The following is a 16,757-nucleotide window of genomic DNA, read 5'->3' on the forward strand; positions in this document are numbered from 1 at the left end:
TGCACCACCTTACTAAAGAATCTTTTTCCACATTCCATTCTTTTCCTTGCAAATCTTGACGCTGTCAATGACGAGCGCGGTGAAAGGTTTCACCAGGACTTTGCCGTTATGTTGAAATGATATCAGGGCAACTGGAATCCATCAATGCTGGCTGATTATTGTTAAACAAGACACCGAGCACCAAGGAAAATCATCGACATTTTTAGCTTATTTGAACCATCACAAAGTGTCTGCACCATTAAGCAACTAAATGCATTATATTCAATAAAAGTTAATTCGTTTCTCCGAATTCCTTCATGATATAAGTAGTCTGAAACCATACATATTTGTGTTAATGTAAGCAAAAAAAAAATGAGGAAGCAAAACTTTTGAAAACATTTGTTGTTATTAATGGAACACAGCAGGCCAGGCAGCATCTACAGGGAGAAGCGCTGTCGACGTTTCGGGCCGAGACCCTTCGTCAGGGTGCTATAGATGCTGCCTGGCCTGCTGTGTTCCACCAGCATTTTGTGTGTGTTGTTGTTTGAATTTCCAGCATCTGCAGATTTCCTCGTGTTTGTTGTTATTAATATTGAGAGCGTTTCTGACATTTTTCCTTCTGTTTCAAATTTTCAGTTTCTAAAGTTATTTTGTTTCAATTACTAAAACATTCACCTCCAATCTGTCGCTTTTGATTAACAACACCTTCTCCGACTCCCACAGGAGGCCTTGGGCCTGGAACAGAAACAAAGCAGGATTGTTTTGCCACGGTTGTAAAGATCTCCCTGGTCAGAGGTTTATTTAGCCACCTGCCCTTTTTCTAACTTGAACTGCAAAATATCACTGTTCCGCAAAGCGCAATAAAACTCTTCCAATTGTAGGTTTCAAGCTTTATACGGCGGAGTTCCCAGAATTTCAGTTGCACGCCCTAAGTACAAACTCGGACAGATTTAATTGCAAATTATGTGTAGGAAAAAATACAAATTCTGCGCAAGTTGCACATTTTACGCAAGTAAGACTGCATATAGGTAAAGATGTAAATGTAGAAAGGTGCCGGAAAGTTACCATCCACCTTGCTCATGGACTGTTTATCCTGCTCCCATCAGGGAAACATCCACGCCAGGACCACCAGTTACTTCCCCACACTCTCATGCTGATCATCTCCGCTCATCAACCCACCTCAGCATCACCACTTTGTCAGTCACCATATGTACCGATACTCCTGTACGTGCAATGTATGTAAGCTTATTTATATTTATTATGTATGGTTGTGTTTTTAACGCTGCATCGAATCGGAGTAACTATCAGTTCCCTTTTACTGAAGAATGACAAACAATTTTGAATATTGAAATTCTCCACATTGTAAATTTTGCTCAAGGAGAGCGCACGATTTAGTCAAATTCATTTAAATAAAGGAAATTCTGCTGAAGGTGGAAATCCAGAGCAACACACACACACAAAATGCTGGAGGAACTCAGCAGGTCAGGCAGCATCCATGAAAATAAATAAACAGTCGATATTTCACGCCGAGACTTTAGAATCTCGACGAAGGCTCTCCGTCCGAAGCTGTTAAGATATGTTTTGCTCAGCAGGCTGTGTGTCCTTTGCTCCCGGAAGAGTTATATTTTCTTCCGAGTGAAGTTGCTGCCCGATTTAGCCGAGCGAGGTAGGAGGAGTCTGGGGCAATACTCCCTTTCCTGTGTTTTCTCTCCGGCCCCGTCCTGTCGGATGGAGATCCTGGATGGCGGCTGGCTGCGCTCCTCCCAAGCTGCAGGAGTTCATCCTCACCGAGAAGCTGGGCAGTGGATCCTACGCCACGGTTTATAAAGCCTACAGGAAGGTAAGAGGTTGCCGGGGCGCCCTATATAAAACTTTGCATTTGTACCGCCGATCCGGTTGCGGCAGATGCGTAACATATGGTGGTTGGGAAATCCTTCGGGAAAAGACTTAATTTTGCTTTAGCGTGGAATCTAGTTCAATGCTTTCCAAAAGTAAGGCAGTGTGAAATAAAAACCAAGGTGCTGGAAAACACTCAGCGTCGGCGGAAAAGGGATAGGCGTTTAATGATGGAGAACTGGGAGAAGGTGGGAGATGGGCGGGTGGAGGAAAGGGAATATCTCCGATAGGGTAAGACCCTGGCACAGTTACAAGCATATTACACTGCAGTCTCCGCAACGTGATGTTAATAGTGGGTTGTGCCTAACAGGCCAGACTATACCAATAGGGTCTTTAAAAAGCTAATCTGAATGACGAAGTGAGACTGCAGATCCTGGAATCTGGAACAACACACAAAGCGGACTTAGTAGGTCAAGAACATCCGTGAGGGAGATGGACAGCCGGCACTGCTGGCCTTGGCCCTTCAGCTGGATTCATTTTTAAATTTGAAAATATAACTCGTCAGGCAGATTGGGTGTTTGATGATTTTCCTTTTGTAATGGGTTCTTGGGTTTCTTTGTGTTGTGGCTGTCTGTAAGCACAAGGTTGTATAATACATAGCTAATAGCTAATTTGTTAATAAATGTACTTTGAACTTTGAGAACAGCAAACACTGGTTAATTGCATTCTCCACACCCAATTTTACCTTCATTCATCTCCCCCTATGTATATAAGTCAATATTATATATTTATATGTATTCTAAGATTCTCCTCCTTCCCTTTCATCCACGTCCTTCTGGTAATTACTTTCCTCTCCCCATGTCTTTTTTCTCCAATCCTCATTCTGGTAACCCTCTCAGAACAGAAGGATGTCCCTTGAGAACAGAATGGAGGAATTTCTGTAGCCAGAGGGTGGTGAATCTGTGGAATTCATTGCCCCAGGTGGCTTTGGAGGCCAAGTCACTGGGTATATTTAAAGTCGAGTTCGATAGGCTCCTGATTAGTAAGGGCATCAAATATTATGGGAAGCTGGCAGGAGAACAGGATTGAGAAGGAAAATAAATCAATCATGGTGGAATGGTGGAGTAGACTTGATGGGCTGAATGGCCTCATGCCTTATGATCTTATTCTCATGGGCATCTGTGTTTGTAAGCCCTGCAAAGGGTTCACGTGGGACAAAGAGGGTGATGTACATGGATGAGAGGTGTATGGAGGGATATGGTCCAGGTGCAGGGCAGTGGGACTGGGCAGAAAAATGGTTCAGCACAGCAAAGAAGGGCCAAAAGGCCTGTTTCTGTGTTGTAATGTTCTGTGGTTCTATGTGGAGCCTGAAGGAAGCTGTGTGGAAACTGGCAGAGAAGCTTGTAAATAAATCCTACCAAATGAAGTGTTCAGGCAGTGGGGCCTGTCTAACAGGTAAGATAGAGGGAGTGCAAACTTGGGGGTGTGTTGACTATGGTGCTTCTGTTGGCTAGACAACAGACAGGGAATTATATCTGAATATAATACCTATAATGAAAAACAGTAAATGTGGGAAGGATTCTTTAGGTCAGACCACAGAACCCTGAGCAAAGGGTGATGGTTCTGCGGTGTATCACGTTAAGGTTTCAGACCCTCTTGGATTCTGCACCTTGCGTCGAACTTCTGAACCTTCAAATGCACAGGATTGACAGGGAGTAGTGGACTCAGCCCATACATCACAGGCAGTTCCTCCCCACCAGTGTTGTCCACACTGCCTTGTGAAGGCAACATCCATCGTCAAAGGTCCCTGCCATCTGGGCCTTGCCACCTTCTCACAGCTCCCATCGGGCAGGTGATACACGAGCCTGAAGTCCCACACCACCAAGTTCAGCAATCATTCAACCATGCAGTTCTTGAAGCAACCAGCACGATCCTAGTCACTCCCTCAGTATAGCAACACTGGCCAGTTTGCCCTGCAATAGGCATTTTTTTTTGTTCTGTTTCTGTTCTTTCCTCTGTGAACTGCATTGTGTTCCAAGTGTGTGTTTTCCTTATGAACGTTGCGTATTTGATGCTGTGTCTGAGTAAGTTTCCGCCATTGCACCTGTGCAGGTGCTCTTGAGGTTTTGGCAATAAACTGGGACTTTGACTCATTCCACTCTGTTCTTACCTTTGCACCTCCTGGTGGATTGAACAATTCCGTTGCACTTCCGTGCTGAATTCCTTAGTTCCTGATCAATTCTTAACCTGCACTAGGCTGTTTCAGAAATGTCTTAATTTATTTAGAGACACTTGTGGGCTAATGAGCCAGTACCGCCTGATTCTGGTTTCAACCATGCCCGTGAATACAGTCGAATGAAAGTGTGTCCCTCGGGGACCAAGGTGCACAACACAGTACCAACAGTCACACTCAGCTCATATAATACTATGTTTTACAAAAAAACTACAGGTTGAGTGTGCTTGGCTTTTTCTCCTTGGAGTGACAGAGGATGGGAGGTGACCTGATAGGAGTGTATAAGATGATGAGGGGCACTGATCGTCTGGATAGTCAGAGGCTATTTCCCAGGGCTGAAGTGGATAACATGAGAGGGCACAGGTGTAAGGTGCTGGGGAGTAGGTCCAGAGGAGATGTCAGGGGTAAGTTTTTTTACTCAGAGTGAGTGGTGAGTGTGTGGAATGGGCTGCCGGTGACGGTGGTGGAGGCGGATACGATAGGGTCTTTTTGGAGGCTCCTGGATAGGTACATGGAGCTCAGAAAAATAGAGGGCTATGGGTAACCCTAGGTAATTTCTAAAGTAAGTACACGTTCTGCACAGCATTGTGGGCCGAAGGATCTGTATTGTGCTGTAGGTTTTCTGTGTTTATTGTCGGGGTCCCTGAGTGTCGTGGGATGTTGTCCTGGAGTCACATTTTCTGCTAGATCAAGCAGCAATCCCTCATCTTGCACTCTTGCAGTCGCAGACAAATGCAATTCAGCTTGTCTTCCACCAAATGAACACCAGAGGGCAGCACCACCGGGAGGAGCCAGGCCCGACCCAGCCCACCGAGCCACACTGCCTCCTCCCCCGGGCGGCTGCGCTCGAGGTTCCCACGACAGCCCGGGCCGTGCAGCTCTCCCTGCATCAGTGTCACCAATGAACCAGTGAGCCGGACTTGCAGTATTGTAATCGCCAGTATCCAACAGGGTCTGACAAGAAAAGTGTCCACAAGGCATTCGCACCATCTGATGGGGCGCGCGATGCCTTGGGCGGCTTTCTCCCCGAGTTGCCGTCGCGGGCGGCAGTGCGGCATGCGGTCCAGCTTCACCGCTCTCGAGCTGAGGGGGTCGACCTACATCCTTAACACCCACCAGTGTCTTGCAAGAAAGTGCGTGAGTGGGAGACGAATGGAGGGCTGTGGTGGGAGTAGGCAGAGTAACATCGGCACAGACTATTTGGGCCAAAGGCTCAGTTTCTGTGCTGTTTAGTGTTAAGACCTTACCCTCTCGAGTCAAGTGGAGCTGGAGACGGTGGAGTTTTCCTTCAGCCATTTGTGGATAGTGTGCAGACAGACTGACCCTCCAGCTCATTACAACATGAGAATTCTGCTCTGGATGTGTCACTGATTTGATGTTAACCCCCATCGTGAAGCATTTTGCGATGCATTAACTGTGAACCGGGTGCAGTCTCCTGCTGCTGTAGTCCACCCACTTCAGGATTCGACGTGCGGTGTGTTCTGAGATGCTCCCCTGCGCACGCCTGTTGTAACGTGTGGTCGCTTGAGTTGCGGTCACTTTCCTGTCAGCTTGAACCAGTCTGGCCATTCTCCTCTGACCTCTCTCATTAACCGGAGTGCATGGGGACCTCATTGAAACCTACCGGATGTTGAAAGGACTAGATAGGGTGGATGTAGAGAGGATGTTTCCTCTGGTAGGTGTATCCAGAAATAGAGGGCACAGCTTCAATTGAGGGCTGACCGTTTAGAACAGAGGTGAGGAGGAATTTTTGTTTAGACAGAGTAGTATACCTGTGGAATGTTCTGTCACAGACTGCGGTGGAGGCCAGGTCCATGGGTATATTTAAGGTGGAGGTTGATCATTTCCTGATTACTCAGGGCATCAAAGGATATGGCGAGAAGGTAGATGCGTGGAGTTGAGCGGGATCTGGGATCAGCCATGATGGAATGGTGGAGGAGATCTGATGGGCTGAATGGCCTAATTCAGCTCCTGTGTCTTATGGTCAAAGCACATCAATGCCCCGACTAAAAAAGCTCACTAACATGTCTGCTTCGTCAGGTAGCCAAAGGAATTCAGAATGTCCCTGTCAACTCACTACCAATTTTTATCAATGCACCACAGAAAGGGGTCTGTCTGGATGCATTGTGGGTTGGTGTAGCAACAGGGGACCACCAGAGGCTGCGGAGACCTGTGGGCACAGTTCAGCACATCACAGAAACCAGCCTCCCCTCCATGGACTCTACCTACGCTTCTCCCTGCCTCAGTAAAGCTGCCTGCATCATCAAAAACCCTACCTACTCCGCACATTCTCTATCCTTGCCTCTCCCATCGGGCAGAAGATACAAAAGCTTGAAAGCCCATAAAACCAGGCTTAAAGACAGCTTCAATCCCATTCTTATCAGGCTCTCAAGCAGATGTACAATAAGATGGACTCTTTGCCTCGTAATCTGCCTCATTATGATCTTGCACTTTACATTTATTTGGTAGACTTTGCACTTTATTCTTCATTGTTATTGTTCTCCCTCAATGCACTGTATCATGAATTAATCGGTCAGAGCAATATGCAAGATAAGCTTTTCACCTGAGCTTGGTACATCAAAACATACAGTGAAATGTGTCGTTTGCATTAACAACCAACATCCAAGTGCGTGCAGGGGGCAGAACGCCAGAATTGCCACACACACTAGTGCCAGCACAGCAAATCCACGATGTTCAGCAGAATAACACAGGGAACAACGTCAGCCTAGTGGGCACCATGGTAACGTAGAGGTTAGCATGGCACCGTGGCAGCTCAGGGTGTTCTGGAGTTCGGAGTTAACTCCAACAACATTCTACAAGTAGTCTCTATGTGTCCTTCCCGTGGAATACGTGGGTTTCTTCTGGGTGTTTTGGTTTCCTCCCACGGTCCAAAGACATACCAGGTAGGGTAATTGGTCATTGCAAATTGTACTGTGATTAGGTTAGAGTTAATCAGGGCTCTGGAGTTCCTGGGGTGGCAAGACTTGAAAGGACAGAAGGGCTTACCCCGCAATAAATAAATTGCCCACCAACCCCCTCACGGAAACAGACAGCCTTCCGATCTTATCAAAGTACGCCTATCACCATATAGAACCCCGAGGATTCACTTTCTTGTAAGCATACTCATTAGAATAATAATCTTCCTGTGGGCATTTTCTATAAATACAGTCTCCCCTCCGAGGACAGCTTTTCCACACCAGGAAGTAACCTCGTTAGATCAGCTTGCTTTACCGCATCAGTACCACAATATCCTTCTATATTCTATATATATTTATACAATCACCCCTCGTAGGATAATAACCATAGCAGAATCAATGAAATTCTGCCCAACTAGGGAGTTCAGCCAGAGTGCAGAAGACAACAAATTGTGTAAATACAAAAAGGAGAAATAATAATAAATAAATAAGCAATAAATATCGATGACATGAGATGAAGAGTCCTTGAAAGTGAGTCCATTGGTTGTGGGAACATTTCAATGATGGAGCAAGTGAAGTTATCCCCTCTAGTTCAAGAGCCTGATAATCAAGGGGTAATAACTGTTCCTGCAGAGGTGGTGTGAGTCCTGAGGCTCCTGTACCACCTTCTTGATGGCAGAGGTGGGATCAGAGCATGAACTGGGTGATGGGCGTCCCTGATGATGGGTGCTGCTTTCCTGCGACCGCTGTTCATGTAGTTGTGTTCAATGGCTGGGTGGACTTTACCCATGATGGACTGGGCGACATCCACCTCTACTTGTTGGACTTTCTGTTCAAGGGCACTGATCTGTCATGGAGAATCTGATCACTTGAACATTTTATACAGAGCCCCCCCCCCCCATTTGTGTTCAGCAAGTGGGGGCTGTGCTCCGTACTCGATGTGGACATGAATCTCCCTCACTATAGACGGAGGACAACAGTAGAACATCAGAATGTGAGCCAACTGATAGAGAATTGACTACCCATAATAGACATGTGTTAATTGCTCTTGCTAGCTAGTTCATTGGTATGATTTGCAATCAACTAATGATGTCCATTCCGAACACATTCATTCGTGGAAGGACCCTTACCCTCTGCATTTTTTGAAGTTCTGAGGATATTGATCTGCAGGTGCACGAGACAGTGTTTATTCTGTGTGTAATAAGGGGCTGTACGTTGGTCTTTATTGCAAGAGATTTGACGTGTGATGGTTGTGCTTAAGCCGTTTGGGGTCTAGCAAGTCCATACTCAGAGACTGCGCACTGTCTTTAAAGAAGGAAGGATATTGTGGTAATTAAGGCAGTTGGTGTGGTAAAGCAAGCTGATCTGACTAGATTAGTTCCTGGGGTGGAGGGGCTGTCCTAGAGGGGCGACTCTATATAGTTGGCCTGCACGCACTGGGATTTGGAGGAATGGTGGGAAGAGAAGGGTTATTGCTATTTGAAGTGTGCAAGGTTCTGAAAGAGTTTGGAAAGGTAGATGCCGGGATGGTGTTTCCTCAGGCTAGGTCAAGAGCTCGGGACGTAATCTGAGGATTTTGAGGACTGGCGTGACAACTCTTCATGGAGGCTTCTGGAGCAGTGTGGAATTTCCTGCAACCTAGAACTATGGACCTTCGGCCAGTAGCTGGGTAATCAGTTGGTTTTATTACTGGTACATTCACTGAGACACAGTGGAAAAGTTGTACAGGGAAAAGGCAATAACAACACAGAGTGAAGTTACAGAGAAAGTGCCGAACAGGTAGACAAAAATTAAAGATTTGTTTTATTTATCACATGTACGTGGAAACATTGGAAACTATGGCAAAATGGGGTGTTTGTGTCAACAACCAACACAGTCTGAGGATATGTGCTGGGGGTCGATCTGCAAGTCTGGCACCAACATATCATGCCAACAACTTACTAACCCTGACATTGTATCTTTGGAATGTGGGAGGAAAGCAGAGCTCCTGGAGGAAGCCTGTCCATACACAGGGGAAACGTACAAACTCCTTACAGAGGGTGGCGGGGATTGAGACTCAATCTTCCAGTCATTGGCGCTGTAAAGCACTATGCTAACCACTAAGCAATGAGACCATGACGAGGCATTTATGAGGTTAAGAGTCCAACCTGTTGTACTAGCAGACCATAATAGTCTTATAAGAGTGGGGTAGAGTCTGTCAAAGAGCTGATGGAAGGGAAGAAAAGGTAGAATAACTGGGGTGGTGGAAGGGACTTTTACTGAGGCAGCTAGAAGCGTAGACAGAGTCCCTGGAGGGGAGGCTGGTTTTCGTTAGATTGAGAGGCATTTGAGCATTGAAGGTAATAGGGACCAGGTAGAAAAATTGAGGTGATGGGGCAGATGACTTACTCCTCCTTGCCTCCTTCCCTTCCAACAGGTGAACAACCGCGAGGTGGTGGCCATCAAGTGCGTGAATAAGAAGAGCCTGAACAAAGCTTCGGTGGAAAACTTGCTAACGGAGATCGAGATCCTGAAGACAGTCGAGCACCCTCACATCGTCCAGCTGAAGGACTTCCAAGTGGGTTTGAGCTAAAGAATGATTTATCAAAGCAAATCTGCAGGGGGTAATTAATTTCGGCTGGCAACTCTTTTATGTCTGCACTCCATTTTGTCTTCTGGTACTTTGCTATACGTGGCTTTGGGTTCTTGGGAAATCAACCTTGAGTTTTTTTTTTAAATTCAAATTTTTTTCTCACAAATATATCTACATATATGTACACGTGAGGAGCCAATCGTTTTAGACGTAGGGTTATCAATTTCCAAACATTTTTAAATTTATTGAGATACAGCGCAGGATAGGCCCTTCCAGCACTTTGAGACGTACTGCCCAGCAACCTCCAATTTGATCTAGCCTAATCACAGGACAATTTACAATGACCAATTATCCTACCAACTTGTATGTCTTTGGACTGTGGCAGGAAACCGGAGCACCCAGAGGAAACCCACATGGTCATGGGGGGAATGTACAAACTGCTCACGGGCAGCTGGGACGCCTGTATTGTAAAGCATTGTGCTAACCAACATGCTGCTGTGCTACCCCATCTTTCTAAGCCTCTTATCGTTCCACATACCTCTATGAAGTCTTGCCTCATCTTCCTTCACTCTAAAGAGAAAACCTCTGTCAAGTGGCTCTTTACTGTCTTTTAATAGTGAATTAGGTCTATTATCATTGGCATATTTCTTGGAATTTGTTGTTTGTGGTGGCAGTGCAGTTCAATATGTAAAATAATTACTAAAGTTATAATAAAATAAATAGTTCTTAAAATGAATAATGAGGCATGGTTCATGGAATTTAGAATATACTACAAATTACAATAAGAAATAATATTTAAAAGTTAAGTTAGTAGTATTAGTAGTTCAAAAAGATATAGTGAGGTGGCGTTCCTGGGTTCACGCTGGTCCTGTTCCTGTCTTGGCAGTGGGACGGCGAGAACATTTACCTCATCATGGAGTACTGCGCGGGAGGCGACCTCTCACACTTCATCCACAGCCGCCGGGCCCTCCCGGAGCGAGTGGCGCGCCGCTTCCTGCAACAGCTCGGTAAGAGGGCGGGAATGGCACTGGAACACCGGGAGGTTGGGGGGGGTGTTCTCCCTGACCGTGGGAACATTCCAAAGAACGTCCCGGACAGCGATGATGTCAGCTGTCAGTGAGTCTCGAGCCCTGCTCCTGGGGCCTGGTCCCATCATCCAAGCCAATCTTGGGTGCAGTGCTAGGGAAATGCAGCACAGTCAGAGGTGCAATGTGGCAGCATTTTGTACAGCACAGTACAGTGTTGTGCTAACCTACTGCAAGATCAATCTAACCGTTCCCTCTTGCACAGCCTCCAGTTTTCTTCAATCTATATTCCTGAGTCTCTTAAAAGTCCTTAATTCATCTGCCCCTACAACCTCTCCTAGTAGCATGTTCCACACACTCACCACTCTCTGTGTGGGGAGGGGGATAACGACCCCTGACATCCTCCCCTATACTTCTCCAGTCACTTTAAGATTAAGTGCAAATGTCTGAGACAAATAATTACTGGTTGAGGCCCAGGACACTTGAGGAGAACCACACCTACACAAAGGACTGGAGGAACTCAGCAGGTCAGTCAGCATCTGTGGAATAGAATGTTGACATTTTGGGCTGAAACCCTTCATCAGTGTGGCGCGTGGCCAAGTGGTTAAGGTGCTGGACTAGCAATCTGAAGGTCATGAGTTCGAGCCCCAGCCAAAGCAGCGTGTTGTGCTGAAAACCACCCAGCTGAAAATGGGTACCGGCAAAATGCTGGGGGTTAACTTTGCGAAAGACTGGCGTCCTATCCAGTGGGGAGTCTCATACTTTCCTGATGAAGGTCTTTAACCTTTATCAGGAAAGAAAAGAAGGTGAATATAAATGGAAGCCTGAATGTAAAGTGGACGCACAGGGAGGAGATGGGTGAGGAACTCTATTAACCTGGATGTGGGAGGAATCTGGAACACTCAGTGGGCAAAGGTTCCCAAGGTCAGGCACTGTGAGGCCGTGGCATTACCAATTGTGCCACCCTGTTGCCCTGTAAGCGGGATAGTCTCAGTGTGAACTTCGACTCCTATCAAGGGTTTGCTGGGAAAGTGTGCCGATACGTAGCTCTGTGCGTGTGAGTGAGAGAGGGAGATTGTAACTTTGATTATTGAAGGGCAGAAGATTTGTTCAGTCATTGGTATTTCTAATTAACATGTCGCCTGTCCAGGTCACTGCTAGTTGCTAAGATACAGAAACTCCACCCATGATCAGTCCCCGATTTCTGTCGAATTTTAACCTTTTGAGTTCAGGTCAGGCAAGCAGTGAAGTACTGGTAGTGTAATACTATTACAGCACCAGCAACTCTGGTTCAATTCCCACGCTATCTGTAAGGAGTTTGTAGGATCTCCCCATGACCATGCCGATTTCTTAAAGGTTTTCCAGTTTCGTCCCACATTCTCAAGATGTACAGTTCAGTAGATTAATTGGTCACTTGGGTGCTGTGGTCTCATGGAGACTGTTACTGTCTCTATATAAAAATGACACTCTGCAGATTCTGAGAGCAACATGCACAAAATCCTGGAGGTCAGCAGGTCGGGCAGCATCTAGGGAGAGGAATAAACAGTTGACATTTCAGGCCCTCCATCGATGCTGCCTGACTCGTTGAGCTCCTCCAGCTTTTTGTGTGTGTTGCTCAAGTACAGCTAATACCAACCTAAGTTTGAGGAACCAAGGATGAACCCAGATCCTCCTTGGAGGATAATTTTGCAAGGAGGGTATTCGAGTTCTTTGGAGTGTTGGAAGTCAGTGTCCTTTCCACTCTGGAGTGTTGGAAGTCAGTGTCCTTTCCACTCTGGGTGACAGGGTAGAGCCACTGCCTCACAACGACAGAGACCCACGTCCAGTCCTGACCTCAGGTGCTGTCTCAGTGGAGTTTGTACTGCCCCTTCTCCCTTTTCGCTCCTGGATGCTTCAGAACCCTCCCCAAAAACACTTTGTACTGGTAGATTATAAGCATGAGAAATTCTGCAGGTGCTGGAAACTCAAAATGCTGGGGGAACTCAGCAGGTCAGGTAGCATCCATGGAAATGGATAAGCAGTCGATGTTTCAGGCCGAGACCTTTCTTCAGGACTGGAAAAGAAGGAGGAAGATGCCAAAATAAAAAGGTGGGGGGGGGGGAGGAGGATAGCTAGAAGGTGATAGGTGAAGCCAGGTGGGTAGGAAAGTAAAGTCAAGTAAGTTTATTGTCATTTAACTACATACAGGTGTATAATGTATATAGAAATGAGACAAAGTTTCTTTGAACCAGGGTGTAAAATACATAACATCAATAAAACTTAATAATTTATGAAGATAAGGATAAAATCAACAGATGAATCACCCATAAATAACAAACCAAAGTGTATTAATATTAAATATTGTAAGGTATGGAACAGATTAGGCCATAAAACCATAATATATAGAAACAGAAGTAGGCTATTCAGCCCATCGAGTCTGCTCCGCAGTGAATAACCAGTGACATTTTGAATGCGAGGCGGCAGGGAGTTCAGAAGCCTAATGGCCTGTGGGAAGAGACTATTTCTCATGCTGACTGTTCTTGTTTTTATGCATCGGAGTCTCCTGCCTGATGGTAGAAAGTCAAAGGATGCTGGATGGATGGTTGGGACCCTTAATGACACTAAGGGCCCTGCATATGCAGTGTTCCTGATAAATGTCCCCAGAGGGTGGTAGGAAGACCCCTATGATCCTCTCAGCTGTTCTCACAGTCCTTTGTAGGGACTTCTGGTCTGATGCTTGATGGCTCCCATACCAGGTGGAGATGCAACTTATCAGAATGCTCTCAGTGGTGCTCCTGTAAGATGCAGTTAAGCTGGGGGGGTGGGGGGGAGCCTTGTTTGCCTCAATCCACTTAGGAAGTGGAGGCACTGCTGTGCCTTTTTGTTCAGGGACGTGATATTAAGGGACCAGATGGGATCATCTGTGATGTGAACTCCCAGGAATCTGGTGCAGGAGCCATATATTCACAGAGGGGGGTGCTTTGTCTGCACCCTCCTGAAGTCCACAATTATTTCCTTTGTCTTCTCCGTGTTCGGGGTTAGGTGGTTCGACCAATCCACCAGCTGCTCCAATTCCTCTCTGTCCTTTGTCTCGTCATCATTCTCAATAAACAGCAACCACTGCTGTGGCATCTGCAAACTTGGTGACGTGTTTTGAGTTGGATCCTAGAAAGGAAGGAATCTGGTAGGAGAAGAGAGTGGACCATGGGAGAAAGGGAAGGAGGAGGGGCACCAGGGGGAGGTGATAGGCAGGTGAGAAGAGGTAAGAGGCCAGATGGGGGACGGTGGGAGGGAATTTTTTTTTACAGGAAAGAGAAATCAATTCTCATGCCATCAGGTTGGGGGCTACCCTGACATAGTATATGATGTTGCTCCTCCACCCTGAAGGTGGCCTCATTGTTGCACAAGAGGAGGCCATGGACTGGCTTGTTGGAATGGGGATTGGAATTAAAATGTTTGGCCACTAGGAAGTTCTGCTTTTGGCAGATGGAGTAGACGTCTTCAATCTCCATTAGTAGGTTAATTGGCTGCTGTAAATTGCCTGTGTGCATTGTGATAGCGTCTTGAGATGTGGGAAGAATAAAGTAAGTATAGGGTTTATGTAAGTGGGTGTTTGATGGTTGGCACAGACTCGATGGGCCAAAGGGACTGTGTGATCCCATGAGTCTCTGACCTGCAGAGATGAGCCTTTTTCTAGCTTTGTCCTGCACCATGGATAACGTCGCCCATCACAACTCTGCAGATTCCCCAACCCTCAGATTCACTTGTTGATGGTAAGGATGTGGACGTGGTGAGGACCTGCAAGTACCTGGGGGTGCACTTGGATGACAGACTTGAGTGGAGCACCAACACAAGGGCTGTGTACAAGAAGGGCCAGAGTCACCTCTACCTTCTGAGGAGACTGAGACTGAGGAGTATGCAGGCCTCTCCTTCACATGTTCTACCGGTCTGTTGTCACCGTACAAGCTTCTCTGTGGTGGTGTGCTGGGGCAATGGCATCAACACGGGTGATGCCAACAAGCTCAATAAACTGATTAGAAAGGCCGGCTCTGTTAGAGGAGTCAAACTGGACACACTGGAGGCTGTGTTGGAACAAAGGACCCTCCAAAAATCCTGGCAATTCTGGACAATGTTTCTCACCCTCTGCATGCCACCTTGGCTGAACAGAGGAGCACTTTTAGCAATAGACTGAGACAACTGCATTGCTCCGAAGAGCATGATAGGAGGTCATTCTTACCATCAGCCATTAGGCTCTATAATGGGTCACCCTTTAGCCGGGGAAGTGATGACTCGCTCCTGTTAGACTGTTTGTGATAACTTATTTTTTTATTTTTTCTTACTTCTCTTCTAATATTTGGATATCTGTGCCCTTGTAATGCTACCGTGACACTGTAATTTTGTTTGGGATCAATAAAGTATCAATCTATCTACAAGAACTCGACAACTCATGTTCTCAGTGTGTAGTTATTTTTTATTTGTACAGTTTGTCTTTTGCACATTGGTTGATTGTCGGTCTTTGTTCATATATAGTTTTTCATCAATTCTGTTTCATTATTTCCGTGTAAGTGCCCACAAGAAAATAAACCTCGGGGTGGTATATGGTGACGTATGTGTACTTTGCACTTTGACCCCCAGCCTCTGCCCTGCAGTATCTCCACCAGCGCAACATCTCACACCTTGACCTGAAGCCGCAGAATGTTCTTCTGAGCTCCCGGACCTACCCACACCTCAAGCTGGCTGGTGAGTTCATAACTGCCCCCTCTCCCTCCCTCATCAAATGTTCTTGTATTCCTACCCACCCTGCCCGTTTTCGCCTTGCGTCCCTTCCATCTTTTGCTCTCCAGCCCTTATAAGATATTTTGGAATCGCCAATCAGGCCAATTCTCCTACCTGCGGGATTGCTCCGCTGTGGAATTTATTAAAGATGCATTCGTATACGTCTGGGTGGCAGGATGGGGGTACACCTCTACCAAAGGAGGTGTGAGGCTTTCCTTCCCTCTGCTAGTCTGCAGGTCACCCATGGGCAAGGTGTGGCACCTCTGTAGCCCTCCCCCCCCCCCCCCCCGCGATCAGGGTCACATGAAGCCTTGGGGGCAGGTGGATGGTCGTATGAACAGCTGTTGTATATCACGTCCTGGTTATGTTGGCGCGTGGCCAAGTGGTTAAGGTGTCGGTCTGGTGATCTGAAGATCGCTAGTTCGAGCCTCAGCTGAGGCAGCATGTTGTGTCCTTGAGCAAGGCACTTAACCACACATTGCTCTGCGACGACACCGGTGCCAAGCTGTATCGGCCTAGTGCCCTTCCCTTGGTCAACGTGGGTGGTGTGGAGAGGGGAGACTTGCAGCTTGGGCAACTGGTGGTCTTCCATACAATCCTGCCCAGGCCTCAGTCAACATCAAAATCAATGGAAAGCTGAAGAAGAAGGTGGTTCTGTGACCACTGACACCAGGCAGACCGTCTCTGAATGGCTGGAGTCACCTGTCTTGTGCAGACACTGCCCAGAAGAATGCAATAGCAAACCACTTCCACAGAAAAATTTGCCAAGAACGATCATGGTCGGGGATCCCAGTCGCTTACGTCATACGACACGGCATATAATGATGATGATATACAAAATAATGAGAGGTATAGATAAAGAGAATGCAAACAGACTTCTTCCACTTGAATTGGGTGACACTAGAACGAGAGATCGTAGATTAAAGGTGAAATATTTAAGGGGAATTGGGGGTAAGTTCTTCACTCAGAGGGTGGTCTGAGTGTGGAACGAGCTGCCAGTGGAAGCAGTGAGTGCAGGTTCAGTTCCAGCATTTAGACACTAGACGCTAGAATTCTACAGGCCCTTCGGCCCTTGTTGTGCTGACCCATATATTCCTTTAAAAAAGTCCCACACTACCCCATAACCCGCTATTTTTCTTTCATCCATGTGCCTGTCCAAGAGGCTCTTAAATACCCCTAGTGTTTTAGCCTCCACCACCATCCCTGGCAAGTCATTCCAGGCACTCACAACCCCCTGTGTAAAAAAAAACTTACCCCGATATCTCCCCTAAACTTCCCCCCCTTAACTTTGTACATATGCCCTCTGGTGTTTGCATTTTGTGCCCTGGGATACGGGTACTGGCTATCCACCCTATCTATGCCTGTCATAATCTCGTAGACCTCTATCAAGTCCCCTCTCATCCTTCTACGCTCCAAAGAGGAAAGTCCCAGCTCTGCTAACC

The 16,757-nt window shown here is 46.7% G+C and overlaps 1 protein-coding gene across 4 annotated transcripts in view; it reads left to right on the top strand.

Moving 5' to 3' along the window:
- Positions 1–1,624: 1,624 nt before the first annotated feature.
- ulk3 (unc-51 like kinase 3) overlaps positions 1,625–16,757 on the top strand; it is a 48,899-nt gene continuing 33,766 nt past the window's right edge. For 2 of the 4 annotated variants that reach the window (XM_059946635.1, XM_059946640.1), the window contains exons 1-4: positions 1,627–1,819; positions 9,380–9,520; positions 10,422–10,542; positions 15,175–15,279. In XM_059946635.1, the coding sequence (XP_059802618.1) occupies positions 1,721–1,819; positions 9,380–9,520; positions 10,422–10,542; positions 15,175–15,279 (466 nt within the window). In that variant the 5' untranslated portion in view covers positions 1,627–1,720. Of the gene's footprint in view, positions 1,820–9,379; positions 9,521–10,421; positions 10,543–15,174; positions 15,280–16,757 lie in introns of all 4 variants that reach the window. The other 2 variants (XM_059946636.1, XM_059946637.1) reach the window with 2 other exon arrangements.

Source organism: Hypanus sabinus, chromosome 21 (assembly GCF_030144855.1).
Source record: "Hypanus sabinus isolate sHypSab1 chromosome 21, sHypSab1.hap1, whole genome shotgun sequence".
Classification (NCBI taxonomy): domain Eukaryota; kingdom Metazoa; phylum Chordata; class Chondrichthyes; order Myliobatiformes; family Dasyatidae; genus Hypanus; species Hypanus sabinus.